This window comes from Melozone crissalis, unplaced genomic scaffold (assembly GCF_028551555.1).
Source record: "Melozone crissalis strain CALT ecotype California unplaced genomic scaffold, PUWL_Pcris_2 ptg000034l_1, whole genome shotgun sequence".
NCBI classification, from domain to species: domain Eukaryota; kingdom Metazoa; phylum Chordata; class Aves; order Passeriformes; family Passerellidae; genus Melozone; species Melozone crissalis.
This window is the reverse complement of record NW_026535812.1, coordinates 6411025-6433157: the sequence shown is the minus strand read 5'-3', so window position 1 is coordinate 6433157 and position 22133 is coordinate 6411025. Positions and strand designations below refer to the sequence as shown.

Genomic DNA, 22133 nt, shown 5'->3' with positions numbered 1-22133 from the left:
CAAAGCAACCACGCAAAAGACAAGCCTATATTCCAAATAAGGTAAAAAGTGTGGCAAAAGAGGAGTATCTGATCCATTCATGTAATGTTTTCTTCATCAGGAGGCCAAGAAGGAAAGTCTGTTGAAATCCTTTGTAGTGAAACCACACAGTTCAAACCCCAAAGGTCAGAAGTGACAACAAAAGCTCTGGGACTTGCCAATTCAGCAACTCTCAGTTGTTCCTGTGCTGGAGTTGTACAGCAATGGCAGAGGACTGTGCATCAATGTGTTGTAAAAATTCCCTGTAGAATTTGAGAGAGAGTCACAAGGGGCAGGAGAACATGATGTCTGTGCCTTATAGATATTCTTTTTGTCGTTTCGTTAAATTTTAGAACATTTTTAAGGCTTTGTCACAAGCCACTGGTTGAGATGATACACCCATAAATTCCAGCTGTGTTATCAGTGAGGAGATGAGCAGTTACCTTGTTGTGCCCACTGCAGCCAGGAGGAAATCACACTGAAAAAGCAAGGAAACCAGAGGGCTTGGCTGTAGGTAGTGATCTGGGCAGGAATCTCCTCTGTCTGTGGTAGTTCCATGTCCCAGCTGGATAGTTTCTGCCAGCAGCTCTGCTTCAGCCCTAAACATGTATCAGAGAATTGCCTTTATTCCCTTTGCATGCTGGAAGTGCAAGCAGAGATTGTGCTTCACTGGCTAAGATAGAAATAGTGTTCAAGGAAGCAAACTTAGTGTTACTGGAGGCTTGGGCTGTCACAAGACTTGAGTGGTGGCCTCTGAGCTTACACCACCTTTCCAGCACACTGACTTTTGGTTTGGTTTGGTTTGTGTGCTGTCTGGAATGCTGTGTCTGATTTGCCACTCAATTTTTAGCATAGATCTTTAAAGGAGAAACTTTAAAGGAGGAACTTCAGTCATGGTTCACACAAGGCATTGGCTTAACTCAGCTGCAAACCTGACCGTTGTGTAGACACTTAGGAATATTGAACTTGTATAGGCAGCCATGTGCTTTGGTGGATCTGGGGGAGTGTGGGGACACTCCTGGATGGCTGTTTCCAGGGACAGGCACAATATCAGGCAAGGTGTGCCTTGGTAGCTCATTCACCCACTTGGTGATTCAGGTAAACTCTCACTTATCTGTAGTTTCAAACTGAATTTTGGGCTGTCTGACATGTTGAGGAGCAGCCTCAGTCTTTCAAGAAGAGGTGATTTCATGCTCCTCTTGTCTGAGGGTGGTGGGATTTTGCCTGAAAAAAATACTTTGCATGGAAATGGAGTAATTTATGAGAAGTTGTGATTGTACAAAGTTACATTGAGCCTTGAATCTCCTTCCAGACAGAAAAGAAGTTTGTTAGTGCAGAGTGCATGAACTCATCAAAACAGTTCAAATCCAAGGGTCTGCCTTCAAGTCTGTGTGTGTGCAGCAGCACTTTGTGAAATCTCAATCTCTTAAATATGCACAGTCCTCCCACACATGGAGCTTCCAGCTTTTGACTGGGAGGCTGCTGCAGCAGGAGCATCACTCAGATAGAAATAGCACAGCCTTGGCCAGGCCTTTCCCTGGGAGAGCTCATGATGCACATGCAGATCACAGACATGGGATCCCAGGCTGCTTTGTGTTGGAAGGGACTTGAAAAATCATCCAGTTCCACCGCCTGCCATGGGCAGGGACACCTTCCACAATCCCAGGTTGCTCCAAGCCCTGTCCAGCGTGGCCTTGGACACTGCCTGTGCCAGGGCCTCCCCACCCTCACAGGGAACAATTTCTTCCTAATATCTAAACTAAAGCTGCCCTCCTTCAGCTGAAGGCCATTCCACTCTGACCTGTCACTACATGTTCTTTTAAGTACATCCTGAATGGCAGTATGCATATAATGAAACCTAAAACTTCCAAGAAAATGTTTTTATTTGCCTTTTCTTTTATTGGGAAGAGGTCAACATGAAAAATCTCAGCCTTTTGGTACTATGACTGAAAGAATAGCTGCAGCTATGGCAATAAAACTTGGGAAATGCTCTTCTTCTCTTGTTTCAAGAGATCTAAACCAGCCTAATTTCATTGGATTAAATCACATTTTGCTAAAGCAAGAGGTTGCACATTGCAGAATTTACTACAATAGAAGAGAATTAAAAGAATTAATTTCTCCCAACAAATCAGCACTGATGTGGTGTGGCAGAAACCACTTTCTCCCCTTCCTAGGGTTTTTACACCAGTTTGCTTCAAGTTGGCTTGAGAGGAAGTTGTTTTTAAAAGAAGTGCTGCTGTTTCATGCTCTCCAAACAATGAGTTTGCTACATCTCTGAAAATTAGGCTGCTTATGTAAGGGCCTAAATAAGGCTGTATCAGGCTAGTTTGAAAATAATTTCATAACTTTTATATGCCTGCTCTCCCCATGAAGCACATAAAGGGGCATGTAAAGTGGCAGGACACTGTGCCTGAAGGCTTTTTTTTTTATTTGAAGCATCTCAGTGTTGGAGAAAGCAATTTCATCTGGGAAAACAGACCTGATATCCCTGAATCTGGGGCTTTGTTCTTGCCTGAGCTGTGTAGTGAAAAACTGTTCATTCCCTGTTAAACCTCCACAATCAAACGTTCAGGAGGCAGAAAACTGTAAAAATGTAAAAGCAAAAGCTTACACTGTAGTAGTGTACCCCTGAGAGTCGTATAATAGCAAAGTTATTTTATCCTCCAAGTCTGATTTAATCCTTAATGCACTTCCCAAGGCTTAAATTTGATGTATTTTGGGACACTTTTACTTCAAATTCGAGCCTTTACATTGGAGTTTCTTGCAGGATACCTGGCTGATGTTTTATTTGCATTGCTTAATATTCTATGCTACAAAAAGCAGATTTATCCGTAGGAGCAGTGGTAGCATTTTGCTCTTGTTTAAACAATCACTTGTTTAAACAATCACTTGTCATTCCCTGACTTTAGGTGATGAGCTGGGGCTGTGCCCAGGAGCACTGAGTTGGGCCTGGCCTGGTGTTTTTTCTGAAATTCTGTTCAGGTCTGAAGCATCTTCTTATCAATAACAAAATCTGTGATAATAGAACAACTGCTGCTAGTAGTAATTGTATTCTGAGGTCACACTGCAGCTTCCCACGCTGCTGAACTGGTCATTGTAGTGCTGGTCACCAGCAGGTCAGGAAAAACCAACTCTCCAGCTTCCCATATGGGTCTGATTCAGCTCCTCTACTGGTTTGGGCTGTGCTGCAACCTCTGCCTCACTTGCTGTTTTGCTTTCTTTTAAAGAACAAAGTTTACAATCTAAATAAAGCTTTTATGCAAGCCCCATGTGATCAGGCAGGATACAGGAAGGTAATCCAGGTTCCTGGCTGTTCCTGTTTGCTGCTGGAGAGGGGCTGAAGCCCAGGGCTTTTCATCCTGTGGGCTGAAGGGCTTATCTCTCCTCTCTCAGTGACCTCATGCTGAGGAGTCATGGCGCTGAGCTGTTCCCTTGCCATTGGCTGTGCCCTACCTGGCCACCTCCTTCTTCCTTCCAATGGCTGTTGGCAGAGCCTGGGAATTTGCGCCCACTCTAACTGATCTTACTTTTTAACAAAGTACTTTCTGTTAAGGACATTTTTTTTACCCCACTCTCAGGTTCTTATGGAATTTAAAACTGGACTTTGTTCCCTGTTGCAGGCTGAATTCACTTAATTGCTTGTGGCCCGGTGTTAGAGCCTCTTGTTCCAGAAGGGACTATCCCAAAACTGTTTTTGTGGTGGGCAGCTCTGGCAGTGTGACCCCCAGCCACCAACCTGGCCCTGTGGGAAGGTGGCACACCATGAGTTGTGGAAAAAAGACCTCTCCGTGGAGCATGGAGCAAGAGATGGGAGCACTTCTTAAAAGGGATCCCAGCTCTTGTTTTATGTGCACCCTCCCAGAAGCTCATGCAGAGGAGAAATGGAGAGCAGTGCTGGGAGAACAGCATGGAGGGTCTGCTGTTCTGTGACAAAATTTTACTTGCTTATGAGGGTGGCATGGATGTGGCTAGAGAACTGAACATACCTTGCCACGATGGACATGGAGGGTCAATCAAAGCAGGGTGGCAATAACTAGGTGGGCTCTGAGGGAGCAGCCACAAACCATCCCTTGGTGGAATCAAGGTACCTGTATCACCAGGCTTTGTTTCTCTAACACCTCATCTCGAGGGTTTGCAGAGGGCTCCTGAGCTTGTGGGCTGTGCCAGGCCCAGGAGCAGTGGTGAGACTCAAACCACAGCTGAGCTGGGCCAGCTTCAGTCTGGGAATGCTATGGGAGCTCTCCGCAAAGAATCTTTCACGATTTTGACCTTTAGACTCTTGTTTAAAATTGTGGTGTTTGTTTCCTGGGCAATTCCTGCAGTATGTTACCGAGAGTATTGCCTGAGTGGAGTTTCTGTTGGAACCATTTATTTGTTTCTTTTAGGGCAGTAATTATTTACCAAGTATCAGCGGCTGTCTGGAAAGTCTAGTTAATTATCAGCTCGCCTCAGTGAAACCGCACGTAGTGAAAATACTTCAATAAAAAAATTGAAAGTTATTCTTTTTCCTCTCCTTTCAGGTACTGGACCCACATGTCACATGTGAGTTGTGTCCCACAGATGCTCTGAGCACCCTCTCGGGCCGTCTCCTTGATGCACACTCACGGCATCATGGCCAGCACCCAGGAGCGCCTGAGCCTGTCTTCCTCTCCCAGCTCCATCGGCAAAGCGTTCTGTGAGGACAAGGACTCGGGGAGGTTCCCCGAGGAGCCCCCGGCCGCCGGGAGCCGCCCGTCCCCGGAGCTGCTGGAGGACGTGCGGGAGCGGGGCTCGCTGCCGGCAGAGCTGCTGGAGGGCGTCAGCAGCCCGGGCACGGCGGCCGTGCTGAGCAGCGTCAGCGAGGACGCCCGCGACCACTTCGAGAACAGCGTGCTGCAGCTGCGGGAGCACGACGAGCCCGAGCCGGGCCTCCCGCAGGGCACCCGCAGCCCCGGCGACGGCGACACCAACGGGGCCGGTGACGATGTGAAGGTGCAGTTCAACAGGACGGGCAGCGGCAGCGGCGGCTTCCTCGAGGGGCTCTTCGGGTGCCTGCGGCCCGTGTGGAACATCATAGGCAAGGCCTACTCCACGGACTACAAACTGCAGCAGCAAGGTGAGAGAGAGGGAGCCACCGGCTCCTGGCTCCCTCTGCTTTGGTGTGAGGTCAGGCAAGTGAGCCAGGGCTCTTCCCCTGCTCTCCGCGTTTTTGGCCGTTTTTGTCCTGTCCAGCCCTGTCACGGGTTTCCAGGGATAAATCCTGCACTATGGAACCAACAGCCGTCATGTGTGGCAAAGGCAGCTCGTGAGGTGTCGGGATCTATAGCTTATCAGAGTGACCCTGAGAAAAGTTCCAAAGTCTCTTTTCCCAGCCTGGCGCTTGAAGAAGGAGTCAGGGCTCTTAATTTCTCGGTCTCAAGGTTGTTTATTGTATCTTATCTATAAAATTCTTTCTCCTGTCTACCAAGGTCCGTCAGCAGGACAGTTCCAGGCACACTGCCTGCCCCCAGGGCTGTGTTATGTCTTTATACTAAAAACTATGTGTACAATCTTTACAATTACTTTCCAATACCTATCACCAATGTTAGACAGTGAGCTTCTACTCTAAACCAATCTTCTACTCTAAACCAATCACAGCAGAAGATGGAGGCCAAGAAGAAGAAGGAGAAAGGCTGGACACATCCAGATCCCTCCATCTTGCCTCCTGAACCCCCATACTAGAAACCCTAAAATCTACTTTTCCACCCCATGATAACTTCCCTATTCTACCTAAACTGTTGTGGCTTGCTAATTTTCATATAAGATTGGTAATTTGCTCCATGAGTCATAATCAAACCCACAGGTATTTTGGGCTCCATGCCAGGGCCTCTGAGCCTCCTGGCAGGGGTCTTGGCAGTCCTGGGTAGCCAGAGGGATGTTCTGGGTTCCCACAGTGAGGGAGTCAAAACCTGTTCAGTCCCATAGCTTGGGCCATTGTGACAAGGCCCGAATCTGAGCTTGGGAATCAGAAGGAATTGTGTTGAAGTACTTGGTACAATCCCTGTGTTAATTTCTAATCCCTGTGTTAATTTTTATGCCAGATGGAAAACGCTGACATAGGCACTTCCACTTCATAACCTCCAGGTGAAGGCTGTCCCCAGTTGACCACCAAATAGCAGGAGTATTGCTTCTATTTTAAAAAGGCTTTTATTTCTTTCTATTCAGGAGTAATTTTCCTCTTTAAAATATCATTTAGTACTTGTCTTTCCAGAAATATGTTCTTCAATATTTACACCTTTTCCATTTGGATGTGTAAGTGTATGTGTGTATAAATACATATAAAATCTGTAGCTTGGGAATAAGTGATGTCCCAGTTGACTGCATATATATCTGTGTATCTATCTCTATATATGTTTTAGGGGATACTTAAAACCAAAGAGCAGAGTATGCTCTGCTGTTGGTGTCTGATTTCTCCCCTAGCACAGGGGGAGGGAGGTGGCAGATGGGAAAGGAACAAGCTGTCATTAGAATTAAGGAGCTGAAATGGTTGAGGCTTATGGAAAATGGGAACAGCCTGGCCACTGCAGTACCATGGGGCAAAGTCTCCTTTGAGCATCACTCAGTAATAATCAAATGGCTTTTTGGCACTGACAAATTATAAGATACAAGGTCAGAAACCTGTCTGAGTGGTTCAAATCTAAACCCCAGAGGGATGGGGAACAGCTCCTAATATGAGGGAACAGAGCTGTTAAATAACGTGTTGGATGAATTTGCCTTGAAATCAGCTTCCTAGAATCAGTTGTTTCCAGTTCATAAGCAAGCAGGAAATGCATCTCTACATTCCAGGTGTCTCCTGAACAGCAGCTCTCTGTGCAGGGGTTTGCTTGCTTTGTAATTCTCTGGCACAGTTGGTTGTGTTTTGTTTGCATGTTGTAAATTCAGTGTGGCACTTGTGGTTCAGACTATAAATAAAAACAGTGACAGAAAGTTCCGTGGGGAATTAAGGCTGCTGGGGTGATTGCACAAAGGGTGAACAGTTTTGGAAGGGCTGTCTGGGTGGGGAGTCTCCCTTGGGAAGGAAAAGGAGGTTCTGAGCAGTCAGATGGCATTCATTGGGCAGTGTCTGTGTGACAGTGCTTTGGGTTGGATGCTCAGTGTTTGTAAGGGAAGATAAAAATGTCTAAGGGAAGGCCACAGGTGCAGAGTGGCAGTGGCCACTCCCAGCAATTCTCTGTGCGTCCCACACCTGTCCCCACTGCTGTCTCTGAGCCCTCCTGTGCTGGTGTGTCCCTGTCACCTCAGAGTGGTGGCTTTGGGAGAGCTGCCCATGGGACAGAGAGATCCCATTTCCACAGAGCAGGGCCAGCAGCTGCACTGGAGCCCACAGTGCAATCTGTGCTCTGGTGACCCACAGGGGACACTCACACACCAAACTAAAAGATGGAAGCAGTAATGAGTGAAAAGGAGCAGCTGGGAGCAGTGCTGGGGCTGGAGGGTGCACACAGAGCTCGTTCCTGTGCACAGGGGATCTTGCTGCTCCCTGTGGTGGGAGCATGTTCAGAGCCACACACCCAGGGGCACTCTGCTGTTTGCTGCTGGCATCAGGCCCCTCTAAAAGGGCAGATTTGAACTGCCCACAGATGTGGTAAGGCTGAGGATTAATTGGGATCAGCTATATGTAGCTGTGTAGTTGAGCTGCATTTTCAGTGTCTTCATTGTTAGAAAGGGGAGTGAAAAGAAGATTTTAAAAAAATTATTTTTTCTTCTGGAGCTCCTCTATTGTCTTGTTTTGATGACATCTGTTACCCTGATGGCAGTACTACACTTCTGTTACCCAAGGATAAACCTTTTCAAACTGCTTCTGTGCTGAAACTTGAGGATTTTGTGAGAATATTCATGTTCTCTTTTCCAGATGATCTCATTCTTGCTTCTTGCCACCAGAAAATCATCTTTGTGTGCATTTCATCAGCTACATACAAGCCAGCAGTTCACTAACTGATGTATGTGATTATTTTTATTTTTGCTGTCTTTTAACAAGAGCACAGAGGATGCATGGATTGTGTTTGTGCAAGTGCTGTGTGGCTGAGGAAATGTCTGGGGCTCTTTCAGCAGCAGGGAGAGGATTGTGGTGGCTTTTCATTTCCCTGGGAGCTGCTTTACAGCTTTGGGCTGCTGCCATGGATCTGTGCAGATGATTTTTTCCCCCCTTCTTTATGAGACAACTACTTAAAGCCTCATCCAGGAGTAATCCTTTTTGTTGGGCTGAATCAACAGCAGGGGTAGGAGCCCAGTTTGGATCTGCAGCCATGTGGCTCCCCAGGGCTTATAAAGAAGAGGGGGAATGACTTTTTACAGGGGGAAGTAGTGATAGGGCAAGGGGGAGTGGTTTTAAAGTAATTAAGATTAGATTAGGAAGAAATCCTTCCCTGTGAGGGTGCTGAGGCCCTGGCACAGGGTGCCTAGAGAAGCTGTGTCTGCCCCTGCATCCCTGGAAGTGCCCAAGGCCAGGCTGGATGGGGCTTGGAGCAACCTGGGATAGTGGGAGGTGTCCCTGCCTGTGGCAGGGGGTGGAAGGGAATGGGCTTTAAGATTCTTTTAACCCAAACCATTTTATGTTGCTTGCAGGTGCTTTGTGGTACTTTTTGCTGCTCCCTGGTGTCCCTGCCCACCTGCTTTGGCTGCCCTGCAGGCCATGCTTTGGGACATGGTGGTGTTGTTGTGGTTGCAAGTAGTAAAAGACAAATAGGTTTCATGTCCTTGAGCCCATATTGCCTGTGAAGCTTTGGCTGTGACTTGGTGAAAGAGGGAAAAGATAAGAACAGCTTTTAAATGATTCTGCATTATCTTCTTGTAGAAATTACTGTTGGAGTGTCCTTCCTGACACCTAAATGGTCCAAAAGAGGGATGTGCCTGTCCTTCCCTGCAGGACATGGGCTGGGCAGAGCCTGGGTGAGCTGTAGCTGCCACAGGCTCTGTGCTGGTTGACCAAGTGATGCCAATCACTGCTTGGTGAGGAGTCATTCCTGTGGGGAGTGTTTGCTTTTGTATTGTTCAGTGCCAGCTGATTATCTGGGGTTTAAGTACTTGGGGTTTGACCCATAAAATCCCTCTCTCCTATGTTTTTCCAGTTGTTTACCCTGATTTCTAAAGGCTGCTGGTGAGTGCTTTCAGGGAGACACACTCAGTTCTTTAATTTGCATCTACCAGTTATTTAATTGGGATTGTGGGGACTCCAGCACTTTAAAGCAGGACTTGTTTGTGTTTCCTAGAGACTCATTAGACTTCCCAGCCATTTCCTTTGGATTAAGAAACTGTCTCCAGGAGCTGCTTTCACCTTCCCTTTCACAAGTTGTGTGTTTACCATCATTGTGAGAGTTTTAGAGTTTTTGTGTCTACCTGGAGAGCAAGGTGCCTGTCAGAGGGGGTCTGTGTAAACCAGAGATGCTTCTTGTCACAGTGCCAGTGCTGGAGAGCAGCCAGTGCTGGGAAAAGCTTCCTCCAAAGAGATTGGTTCAATGGCTCAGGCTGCTCCTGCGTTTCTTCCCCATGGGAAATAGATTCTCATCATTCTACTCAAATGGTTCTTAATCACCTCAGAAACGCAAGTTCTTGTGCAATTCCTGCTGCTATTACACTGTAATTTATTTAGGGGAAGTATCCCACTGGTTTCTTAAGGCCCAGAAGAGTCTGACTACTGCACTGTGTGTTACCTGTGGTTTGGCTCTTTGTTCTTCTTGATATTCCCCAAGACGTAGGATATTTCACTGTCACTACGCTGAAACCTCTTTCCTGAATTGTGCCCCTGACAGTCAGGATGCAGATGGGATATGGGAGAGCATCTGTGTTCCGAAATAAACACGCGATGACTTTGCAGAAAGAACCACATGAACTTTTGCTTACTTTGTTTACAGCCTCTCTCAGCCTTTGCCATTGTAGAGGGAATATTAGAGGAAGGTAAAATTACCTGATAGGGAATACTGAGAGCAAACTAGGCTTCCAAGGGGATACAGTTATCCATTAGTGCTCACAAACTGTAAAGGCCTCATGGAAATGAATGTCAGTGTTCTGTGTCCTGTACAGGAAAGACAGACTTCCCACAGGTAAGGATGGAAAGAGACTCTGGACAGTGGGGAATGGCTTCCCACTGCCAGAGGGCAGGGATAGATGGGATATTTGGGAGAAATTGTTCCCTGTGAGGGTGCTGAGGCCCTGGCACAGGGTGCCCAGAGCAGCTGTGGCTGCCCCTGGATCCCTGGGAGTGTCCAAGGCCAGGTTGGACAGGGCTTGGAGCACCCTGGGATAGTGGGAGGTGTCCCTGCCTGTGGCAGGGGGTGGGACTGGATGGGCCTTTAGATCCCTTCCCCCCAGTCCATTCCACCATTCTGTGAAACAGCTATTTTAGTACGACAGAATAGTTTTGATTTTGCCCATATAAAAATGCTGTTCATCAACATGCACAAAAATCACCTCTATTTGCCACCTCCTTTCAGAAGTGATGCATGTGTGAATTAAATTGAAATACAGATCTTCTTGATTTAATCATGAATGAATGAATTTTATTAATGATCTAATTATTTTCTTTATTTAAAATCTTTTTGTGTTTAAATGTGCAAAGATTTAAATGCCAGTTTATGTTCAGAGCTGTGAGCAGATCCATGAGTATGGAAAATAGCCTTGTGTCTGGGAAGGAACATGTGCTGGGGGTTGAACTCTGCCCTGCCAAGGGCAGGGAATTTCTGCTGGGGATGAGCAATGTTTTTGTTTTTAGTTCAGTGAGCAGGAGGAGTGCTGGGGTCTGGCTCTGGGGGAGAGCAGCTTTTCCATGGCCGTGCCTGGAGCACTCACTCAACAGGAAGCAGCAGCCCCTGCCTGCCTGTGTCAGGAATGATCCCAAGGAAAGATTTGAACTGGGATCAGCCCACAGACAGCTGGGATATACAAGTTTGCCTTCAGTGATAACAGTATCTAGAATGGACACTTTGGCATAATCCCAGCTGCAGCCCTGGGAACATCCCAAAGGCTCAGAGTCTGGATGAAACAACCTTTGTAGTCATCTGAAACAGAGATCTGTACAGGTGTGACTTCCTTTTATTTCAGAAATCAATGAGTTACTTGTTGGGTTTGCTGCTAAATAATTTATTCTCCAAATGTAGATCTTTATTGAATTACAGTAAATAAACAGTTGCCTGCCTTTTATCCTGCTGTTTGTGAGATTTAAGGTAATTTCAAGGTGACTGACAGGGAACAGGGCTTTCTGTTCTGATGGGTGCAGCTCTATTGAAGCAGTTTATACAGTGCCATTGGACCTCTCCAGCACTATCCCTACAAATGTGTGTGGGTACCAAAGAGGACGAATTGCTTAAGGTTGTTTTGCCTGTTTGACATTGATATACACGATGTTGGTGTGGGAAGGGCCTATTTCTGTGCCTGCTGCTGGTGCTTGATATGCTTTGTGTTGGCTATCTTGGTGGTTGCTGCCCTGGTGTTTTACAGTCTGCCATCTCTGACTTTCATTTCCTATTTTTATTTACTTCAGAGAATGAAAAAGACCCTCAGTATTTTTATATCACTTGTGAATGTTAAATGTTTCTTCTAATCTATGCTTTTCAATGGAGTCACTCACTTTGTTCAGTTGGGGTAGAGGATCTCCCAGAATTGCCAATCCAGGGTCCCTGGTATGGTAAATTGCTGCCTGCCAAGCTGGAGTGGCTCACACAAGTGGTTAGCAGGGTGGGGAAAAAGCTGGAAGGATGGGAGTGAGCAGGCTGGAGATGGCTAACAGGGTTGTTGGGGCTAAGTGCATGCAGTGTGAGCCAGAAGATGTCACCTACTCCCTCCAGAAGAGCCCACCAGGTGGTGCAGGAGGTGGCAGGTGCTGCCCTGGTGTGCTCTGACAGTTTCCATGTTCTCGACCTTTTCCATTATCCCGTTGTTTCCCAGACACGTGGGAGGTGCCCTTTGAGGAGATCTCGGAGCTGCAGTGGCTGGGCAGCGGGGCTCAGGGCGCCGTGTTCCTGGGCAAGTTCCGCGCAGAGGAGGTGGCCATCAAGAAGGTGAGGGACCAGAACGAGACGGACATCAAGCACCTGCGGAAGCTCAAGCACCCCAACATCATCGCCTTCAAGTAGGTTGTGACCCTTGTGGTGGCCACCCTTCCTGTCCAGTTGTCTGTCTGCTGCTGCTCACTGTGTGTTGTCTTTGCCAGGGGAGTTTGCACCCAGGCCCCGTGCTACTGCATCATCATGGAGTACTGTGCCCACGGGCAGCTCTACGAGGTCCTGCGGGCCGGCAGGAAGGTCACCCCACGCCTGCTGGTGGACTGGTCCACGGGGATTGCCAGTGGCATGAACTACCTGCACCTCCACAAAATCATCCATCGAGACCTCAAGTCACCAAAGTGAGTCTCAGCTGCTTAAACTGCCCTTAGTTTGGGTTCCTCAAGTCACCAAAGTTAAACATCCCCCAGTTGTGGTTCTTCAGGTCATCAAAGTGTGTCTCAGCTGCTTAAACATCCCTTAGTTTGGGTTCCTCAGGTCACCAAAGTTAAACATCCCCCAGTTGTGGTTCTTCAGATCATCAGAGTGAGTCTCAGCTGCTTAAACATCCCTCGGTTGGGGCTATTTTATCCTTTTCTTGAGAAATAGTTTAATGTTTGTTCAAAAGGCTCTATTATTTTTTGCTCCATGTTGACCCAAAACCAATGAGAGTGAAACTATTGCAACTTGTTGGCACTTAACAAGAGTGGGAATTTTACTGGTATCTTCCATGATAAATAGCAATCAGGAAATATTTAATGATCTGACAATATCTAGTCTTTTTGGAAAGTGGGGTATTCCGTTGCCTCCTGACTTTTTGGTTTTCCTTCTATTCCCCTATTATTTCCCTGGTTTTCTGAAATGTGTCTTCCTCATTTCTCTGTTGCTTTCTGACTAAAATGTTCTGGCTTTTTTATATTCTTATTTCCTAGATGTTTATTACTTCTTTACTCTGTGACAGTGCATTAAGATAATGCTTTTAGATGATTTGCAGCACAGTTTAAGATACAGCTTTGCCTCTGGATCCTCAGTTACTTGTTAATTTGCAGTTTTATTGAGATTGATTTTTGACTCATAGCATTAAGAAATGCATTTAAGGCACAAAACACAACCACCCAAAAGAGAGTGAGAGCTTTTACTGGGGAAAATACAAAATATTTTCTTGTGTACTGCACTTGTAAGCAGTGTGGCCTCATCAACAAGGCTGTGTTGATTAAGAGATTTACTCCTGTGGCTGTTGTGGTGTAAGAAAAATCACAAAGTAGTGATGACTTTTTTTTCCCTTTTTCCAGTGTTTTGGTTACACACACAGATGCAGTAAAGATTTCAGATTTTGGTACATCTAAAGAGCTCAGTGACAAGAGTACCAAAATGTCCTTTGCGGGGACGGTGGCATGGATGGCCCCGGAGGTGATACGGAACGAGCCCGTCTCCGAGAAGGTGGACATCTGGTGAGTCCTGTTCATGGTCAAGTACCTTCACCTTCTCTTCAGTCCCTTGGTTTCCCAGCACTTTCCATGTCCTTTCCTGTGCCTGAGCATGGTTTGCTCTGTGTTGGGCTGTTCATTTCTCCTTCTGCCTGTGCCCTGAGCTTTGGTGGGCACTGATGGAAAGGGAATGACACAGGTTCCAGCTAAGGCCCAGTGCATTCTGTGTCTTGCAGGAAGCAAATGCAGAAATTCTTCCCTGTGTTGTTATCCAGCCCAGAGCTCTCTCCCAGTGCTGTGCTCAGGGCCCCTCAGCAGCCTCCACAGCCAGGGTGGTTTTTCCATCGCTTCTGGCTCTCTTCAGGGCCACTCTGGAGCTGTGGGGAGGCCCCTGCTCTGCTCCCCACCCCTTGTGCTTCCTGCACACCAGGCTGGTTGTTGTGTGGGCAGCCTCAGGATTCCAGTCCAGTGAATCCAATCCCAGATCCAAGAGGGAGGAAACCAGGACAGGTTGTAAGGGTTTTGGAGCCTGTTTCCATCGATGTGGAACGTGCTCTGTGTCCAAATGAACACAAGGAACGGTTCAGTCTCTGTGCTATTAAAAATGCTTGAGAGGGCTCGGCCTTGGAGTTCCTTTGGGAAGCCTCTCCACAGGTTTCAGAGCCCTCAAGGGATCTGCATCTCTGTTTCTGCCTCATTATTTCTACATATTAAATGTCAGCAGCCAGGACAAATGCCCTTCTCCCTGCTTTACAGCCAGGAGGGATTTTGCTTCCTGTGGTTTTTCAGCTTCAGTTGCTGTCCCTCCCCTGGCAGAGCAGGGGGCTGCTGGACAGAGCTATGGGTGGTCCAGGGTGCAGTGGAGTCAGGAGCTGCTGCTGAGGTTCTAGCTCTGTCCTGGGCTTGACCTGAAGGGCAAGATTTCCTGCAGGGAAGGTGATGTTACCTGTGGTGTGCAGCTGCTCTTGTGCCCACGGTGTTCTGTGTGTTTATTTTGGATGTCCAGGTCACAGCACAGCCAGCTCCTCTGGGAGAACACTTGGGTTGTTCTGGAAAGAAAATACACCCAGCATTTGTCTGCTGAACCCCTCCCTTGAATCACAGGATTGTGAGGACAAGTGGTGCTGGATTTCCACCCTCAGCTTTCTGTCCTTTAGAGTGGTTTATGTTCAGGACTATTTCACTTTGCTCCTTCCCTCAGTGACATGGAGGTGTTGCTCTTTGGTGCCAGTTCCTCTGGAGTTCACAACAGTGGTGATTGCTCAGACTCTCCCTTGCCATCCATTCCTCCTTCAAGATGAATAAAAATGATGTTCATGAATGCTGCCAACAAATGAGAACAGTTCTTGAGCTGCTTATATGTCTGCTCTCTCTCATCTCAAACAGCATGCAGAAAAATAAATCTATAATCTTATCAGGAGTCTTGGAAATCCTTTGTCAGTTCTTAGTCATAACAAATATGAAACCAGATGAGCTTTCCCTGGTAGTTTGTCCAACCTCCTGGAGCCCTGCTTTCTTGCAGAAAAGGATTTTGAGGCCAGAAATATTCAAAATCTGCTTGTTTGTTGCTTTTTTTTTTTTTTTACACATGATTTGAAACCAGTGGGGTTTGAAAGTGCACTGTTTTTCACATGAAGTTATTTCCTGACTGATGGTTTTTCAGACCTGGGAGTTTGTCCTTTAGAAGTTTTTCTGTACTTAATAAAAGCACTGGATATTGGTACAAGCCAGAAACAACATTCTCACCTTTCACCTGGCTGTGGTCTGCAGCTTGGCAGGGTTGGTGTCCCACAGAGGAGGGGGACACAGTGAGGCGGCACATCTGGCTTGGAAATAGGGATGGTGGTGCCTCAGCTGTGTCACAGCCCAGTTGTTGATGTGCAGTAACTGCACATCAACATTTGTTTATCTCTGTATTGACTGGTTTGGTGTTTCTTTGGTGTTTTATTGGGTGATGATTGTATACAAAACAAATATTTGCTGTTGAAAATTAAGATTTTGATTCTTTCTGGTAACTTCACTAAGGAAGAGAAGCAAAGTGAGCTTTCTTAACTACATCTTTCAGTTCTTGTGGGAGATTCTTTCCCTGAGTTCTCTTAAGTATTTTTTTTTTGCTTTACCCCTCCTTTCTTCAGAACAAAAGGAATCTCAAATGAGACCTCATGTGCTTTTGATACTGACAGTTATAAAAGTAGCATTTGTTTCCTAATTTCTGTGTTGCAGTAGTTGTAGTGCTGAGTCTCAAACCTTGAAACTTTTACCTGGGGCTACAGGTAACAGCAGAGGGAGCCTTTGGTTAGGGAAAAGAAAACAAAACCAGTTAAATGAAATGTAAAAAAGCCACAAAACCTTTGTTGTGTTGTCTCTGTAAGACACTTGTCAGTCTGTGCAGTAGTCAATCATCTGTTCTTACCAGCAAGAACAGTCCAAAGTCTATCTGAGAGTAGACTTTGGAGTCTTTTCATTTAAGAGAAACAAGACTTAATCTGTACAGAAAATGTGCTTTCAGGGTCTTTAAAATCTCACAAAGAAGCAGGAAAGGATGGGTGGAAACCAGTGTGGTTTTGTGCTCAGCCCAGTGCTGGAGCAGAGGAGTTACCTGGTGTGCTAAATACCACTGTTGCACCTACTTGCAGTTTTGGACCAGACATCCCTATTTCCCTGTTTTGCCCCCATACTGTGGTTTTTTTTCAAGCTCCAGATGTTTCTGTTAACAGCTTCTGTGTGAACTCAATTTATGCTGGTTTATTTCTTCCTCAGGTCATTTGGCGTGGTTTTGTGGGAGCTGCTCACAGGAGAGATTCCCTACAAGGACGTGGACTCTTCAGCCATCATTTGGGGAGTGGGCAGTAACAGCCTGCACCTTCCTGTCCCTTCCACCTGCCCAGATGGCTTCAAAATCCTCATGAAGCAAACCTGGTAAGAGCCTGAACCCCACACAACACAGACCTCCCAGCAAAACCCAGGAAAGTCAGGGTGGGAACATGGAACCCAGAGCAGAGGGCTCTGAGATACTCTCACACTTGTCCTGGGAGCAATAAGTTTTAACATTCTGGATCCTGCTTCCTTGTGGCAGCAGGACATCTTCAGGGGCCTTCCCAGAGGGTGTTGCTTTGCTGTAGAAAGTGGGGGATAAAAGGTGGCTCTGTGGGAAGACAGAAGGAGCTGGAAGGAAAGTAGGGGTAAAATTTCTTGAGGCCACATCCAAAGTGAAGAGAACTGATTTTTTCACTCAGAAAACCTCTTGTGAGTAACTGGATTTTGGACTGGACAAAGAGAAATATGAGATGTCCTTCTGGAACACAGATTTTCCAGGTTCAGATATGGAAAATGCTTTCAGTTTCCTCCATGTACCAGATTAGAGCTGAAATTCTTTGTCTTGGGTTTCATACTGAGGCTTTGTCATTACATCTTGACTCAGTGTAAAGGGTCTTCCAGCATTTTCCCACTCCATGGGTTTTACCAGCCCTCCTCCCCATGGCTCAAAGGGGACAACAGGCCAGAGCACGTGTGGCTCTCTCCCAGTGGCTGTTTACCCTGAGCTGCAGCAGTGGGGCTGTGGCAGCTTGTGCAGCTCGGTACTACAGAGAACCTACAAACACTTGTATCCCCACCTAGTGGAAGGAGGTGGTTGGTGGGCAGGGGAGGCTCGAGAAGCTGCTCTTGCCCTGGGCAGGGTGGATTCGGTCCTGAAACTCAAGTGCTGTTCCTTTTTCTCAAAAATCCAAACATTTTTGTACTTTTCTGTGATCTTTCACTCTGTAGTCTCATTTTCTGGTCTTAAACATTTGCACCTCCTTTGTTTCTTCAGAATGGTTCATCACAAACCACCTCTAGCACAATGAAATTGTATTCAGCAAAAGAGAAAACCAGAAAAGCTCCTTTGCTGTAACCTGTCAGCTGCTTGGGTCAGAGAATAGGATCTAGTGAGACCCTTTCAGAAGGGCAGGAGGGGCGGGCAGTGCCCATCCCTCCCCCAGAAGGGCAGGAGGGGCGGGCAGTGCCCATCCCTCCCCCCAGAAGGGCAGGAGAGGCAGGCAGTGCCCATCCCTCCCCCCAGAAGGGCAGGAGGGGCTGGCAGTGCCCATCCTCACCTCACCCTGGCTGTTTCTGTTTTGTTTCAGGCAGAGCAAGCCCCGGAACCGTCCGTCCTTCCGGCAGACACTGATGCACCTGGACATCGCCTCTGCTGATGTGCTGGCTACTCCTCAGGAAACCTACTTCAAATCCCAGGTAACTGGGGAAGGCTGTAGCCTATGAGTGCTGGAATTAGCTCCAAGGATCTGGTTCTGGAGGGTGAACTGAGTAGAGAAATTCTGGATCCATGATTTCAGTTTGATTCTTTGGGAGGAGCAACCTAATGGGTGTTTGGAAATCTTTTATCCAAAGTTTCCCAAGCTGAGACTTCTGTTGCAGGAACCAGAGCTTCAAGGGGCAAGTAGACTATCACTCTAGACAGGCATCATCATGGAGCTTTCAAAATCATGAACCTTTCTACTTATTTTCACCGCCAAAAGTAAAGCAAATGTTCTCTTAGGACAAAAAGAACTCTAGGAATTAAAAAAAAAATATTTCTTAGAAAATGCAGATATGTTGTAAATTCTATGTTTGAAGCACAAAATTGTAAATACCATTTGAAAATGCTGGCACTAAATGTGCTGTGGTGTTGTTACCCAAAATAATTCAGCTAACAAAAATACATTCTCAACCCAAAGCTGTAATTTTCTGCAGACACAAACAACATTGCCCAAGAGTTTTTTGTGGTGCACCTACAGATCCCAATTCTTTGTAAATAGCTAAAAGTAAATTGCTTTCCTAGGCTGAATGGAGAGAAGAAGTGAAGAAACATTTTGAGAAAATTAAAAGTGAAGGAACTTGTATCCACCGGCTGGATGAAGAATTGATTCGCCGTCGGAGAGAAGAGCTGAGGTCTGTTCAGTCTTTTGTGTGTACTGTTTGCTTTTCCTATCCAGCCTTCCCTTCCCAGCTAAAGGAGCCCTCAGCTTGTTCTCACAGGGCCTCCTGCTCCAGCCCTGACTCTTTTTATTCTTCTCTTGTACTGAGGTTCCCTAAACAGGACCCAGTATTCCTGGTGGTATAAATTTGGGCAGCCTAAATTCCTTGTGAACCTGGAAACCAAAATTGCCATGGGCCTGGCCTAGGCCATGAGCACAGCTCAGCTGATGGGAGCTGGAGAGAAGCAGTGGGAGCTGTCACTGCTCTTGGGCAGTCTCAACAGTTTGCTCCATAGAGGGTGGCAAAGGCTTGGGTGTTTCCCAGGGAATATTTCTGCCTGAGAATTGGTGTTTGTGATAACAGCACTGAAACAGAGACATCCATCTCAGTGGGAAATCCATCCTGAGGTTGGCTATGAGCTTTCTCTACCCTGATACTTTCTTTGGATTAGTTATTACAGAGAAATGAACATACTTCATATAAACAGCCCACTGAAATGCATTTTGATTATATCAGCTTAAAAATGAAAGCAGAGGGTTTATTTGAAGAAGAGCAGTAGTATCCTGTGATACAAATTTGCAAATACAATAGACAGAGAAACATAAAACTCTTAAGAAGCAGTTCTGTGTCAAACCTGAGGAGCCAAAGGAGTCATTGGCTAGGGAATTTGATGCAGTGGTTGTTCAGTGTTCTCTGTCCCCAGGGAGCTTTGGGTGGCCACATCTTTCAGCTGTACTGGAGCTGTGTGGACACCTTGCTGTTAATGAAATGCAGACACATGACTTCTTTCCTGTTCCTGTAGAGGCTGGTTTAGCCCCTTCTTTGTGTAAACAGGCTGATCAGGGCTTGGCCAGAGGCCTCCTGAGTGTGTGTGTGATGCATTTGCAGCTCCTTTAGGGAGAAATGTTGCCACACTTTCAAGGCTCTTAAACACTTTCTAAACCATATCATGATTTATTGCTGTGTCAGGCTCTTAATCAGTCATGATTCACTGTTAGCTGTATCTGGGATTCAGTTTGGTACAGCTGGCAAATTTGCCTTTTAAAAGGCCTTTTCCTAAAGCACCTGTACTTTTCCTCATTCTCTTCTCTTGGTCCATGGAAGTCAAGCTGGACTAAAGCCTTTTGTGCCTTTCAGACATGCGCTGGATATCCGTGAGCACTACGAGAGGAAGCTGGAGCGGGCCAATAACCTGTACATGGAGCTCAGTGCTATCATGCTGCAGCTGGAGGTGCGGGAGAAGGAGCTCATCAAGTACGTGTCTGGGATGGTGATGTGAGCAGTCTGCACACAGCAGAGCACAAACAGCCCTTCATTCCTAAACTGGATTGCATATTTAGTGTCCCCTGACTAACCACAAAGGTTAGGGAATTGCTGGTGAGCAAGGAGAGGTCCCTTTGGAGTGAATTCCTGCAGGCCACTGTCAGTGGTTACTGACTTGGAGAAAGGCATCTTCCCATTTGGGGCTGGCATCCTTTGGCCCATGCATGAAGGCAATGGCAGTGCTGCTCCTGGACTGTGTGCCAGGGCCTTGTGCCTGCTGCCTGATTTAGAAGGAATTTAGAAGGAGTTTAGAAGTGTCTGTGTGCTTTCCCAGCAGAGCAATTGGGCATGCAGCGTTTTTCCTGCAGAGCCGGTTCCTGTCCAGGGGGAGCAGCAGGTGGGGAGAGACACAACTGATGTGGTTTTATTTTCTTTCTTTCCCTGATGTTTCAGGAGGGAACAAGCAGTGGAAAAGAAGTACCCTGGGACTTACAAACGCCACCCAGTCAGACCAATCATCCACCCCAATACAGTGGAGAAGTTGATGAAGAGGAAAGGGGTCTCCCATAAACCAGGCAGCCAGACCAAACGGTGAGAAGTAACAACCCAGTCCTGTGCCAGAGCCAGTGGTAGATCCCCACTGGGCAGTTCCTTCCCTTTGAGCCTGATGAAATGCATGGTGGGACAAAGGGGTTTCACACTTAAGCCTGGTCTAATCCTCAGAACCAAGTTGTTTAATGATCTTAAGGTGAAAGGGATGAATCCTGCCATCCCTGCCACCTGCGCAGCTCTCTGGAACCACGGAATCACAGGATGTGTTGGTTGAATGAATGAATTGTTGGTCCATGTGATTTTTGAGCAGATGATGATGCTTGGACAGGAGGTATCTCTTGTGTTTTCTCAATTTCATAACTGTCCAAGGTCATCCTTGACTTGGATGGGAATAAGCAGGGCAAGGGATTGTGGAAATCAGGCAGGCCTCAGGAAGGATGGATTCATTGTTGAGGAATTGATTTGAGATTTGGGAATTCATGCTGTCCTTTAAGTAATTGCTCTTCTACATGACTTTTAGATAGGGAGATTTTTTTTTTTTCTAAAAGAGTTTTCTTAGTTTTTACTTTTTAGGGATTTCCAGGAGTTAGTCCTGATTACAAGTGAATAATCACTTCTGAATTAATGTCCCCACATGGCTCTTAGATGAGCAGCCTGATCAACACCATTGTACATGCACAGAGTGAGAGCCATGCTCTACCCAAGGTCCTGAGAGGGAGCTATTTTGGGAGAGAACATCAAAATAAGAGCGGAAAAGGAGAGTGTGTGACAGCTATTGGAAAAACAGCAAGACAAGAGTGTAGAGCAGGATGGGCTGAATGGAGAGGATGTTGAGTGGAGAGAATCACAGGGACCAAAATGCAGGAGTCAAGCAGCTGAAGGGGAGGGCAGCCTGTAGATTTTAAGAAGCAGAGAGTGCTTCTGGCTCCAGCTGCCTCTTCATCCTGGCTCTGGGCCGGTGTCACTTCTTTGTTTGTGGCTTGACATGTAACTTCTTCTCCTTGTCTCCCAGGCCAGATCTACTGAAGTCAGAGGGCATACCCAGCACAGAAGCAGCATCCAATGGCTCCCCAGTCTCAGGAAGTCCCAAGATGTCAACGCTGAGTGGCAAAAGCCGGTACCGCAGCAAGCCCCGGCACCGCCGGGGGAACAGCAAAGGCAGCTACAATGAATTTGCAGGGATCTTGAAAAACCAGCCGGCGCAGGATGACGCCCCCCAGCCCGGCCCTCCCCACCCTCCCCACGCCCCCGCGGCGCCGCAGCAGCCCGGGCACAGTCCCCACGGGCAGCACTCGCGGCTGCACGCCCACGGGCAGGACATCGCCACCTGCGCCAACAACCTGCGCTACTTCGGCCCCGCGGCCGCGCTGCGCAGCCCCCTCAGCAACCACGCGCAGCGCCGCGTCTCGGGCTCCAGCCCCGACCTCATCTCCACCGCCATGGAGGCCGACTGCCGCCGCGGCCGGGACAGCAGGGACAGCACGGCCGAGCGCTGGGAGTGCTGCCAGGCGGATCCCTACGACCCCTGCCTGCAGTGCAGGGATGAGGACAGTGGCCAGGCGCAGATGGCGTCCGTGGAACCGGGCGGGAGCCGCCCCCAGTCCCCCGTGTCCCTCTACGACAGCGCGCAGTTCATGGAGAAGCTGGAGGAGCAGGGCACGGCGGTGTCCGCCCTGGGCACTCCCCAGCACTTGGCTTCCTCAGGGCTGCCCTGCAAAGCGAGATCCCTCCAAAAGGTGAGGACAGAGCACTGGGGCTTGAAGATGTGGTTTTGGTAGGGCCTGGTTCTGTTACGTGCACTTTCGCCAATTGGTTTGAGTTGCAGCTTGTTCTACTGAGTTTTTGATGTTGAAACAGTCTCAAAATGCTTTAAAGCCTTTCTCCAAATGAAGGGACAAATGCATTCTTTAAATTGTTCTGTAAT

General features: G+C 47.3%; 1 protein-coding gene across 3 annotated transcripts in view; it reads left to right on the top strand.

Annotated features, from left to right (window-relative positions):
* MAP3K13 (mitogen-activated protein kinase kinase kinase 13) overlaps positions 1 to 22133 on the top strand; it is a 63748-nt gene that overhangs the window by 33630 nt on the left and 7985 nt on the right. For all 3 annotated transcript variants that reach the window (XM_054282420.1, XM_054282417.1, XM_054282419.1), the window contains 10 exons: positions 4539 to 5113; positions 11917 to 12100; positions 12182 to 12373; positions 13304 to 13462; positions 16199 to 16357; positions 17563 to 17671; positions 18258 to 18367; positions 19532 to 19648; positions 20111 to 20248; positions 21222 to 21945. In XM_054282420.1, coding sequence (XP_054138395.1) covers positions 4612 to 5113; positions 11917 to 12100; positions 12182 to 12373; positions 13304 to 13462; positions 16199 to 16357; positions 17563 to 17671; positions 18258 to 18367; positions 19532 to 19648; positions 20111 to 20248; positions 21222 to 21945 — 2394 coding nt within the window. In that variant the 5' untranslated portion in view covers positions 4539 to 4611. The remainder of the gene's footprint in view (positions 1 to 4538; positions 5114 to 11916; positions 12101 to 12181; positions 12374 to 13303; positions 13463 to 16198; positions 16358 to 17562; positions 17672 to 18257; positions 18368 to 19531; positions 19649 to 20110; positions 20249 to 21221; positions 21946 to 22133) is intronic.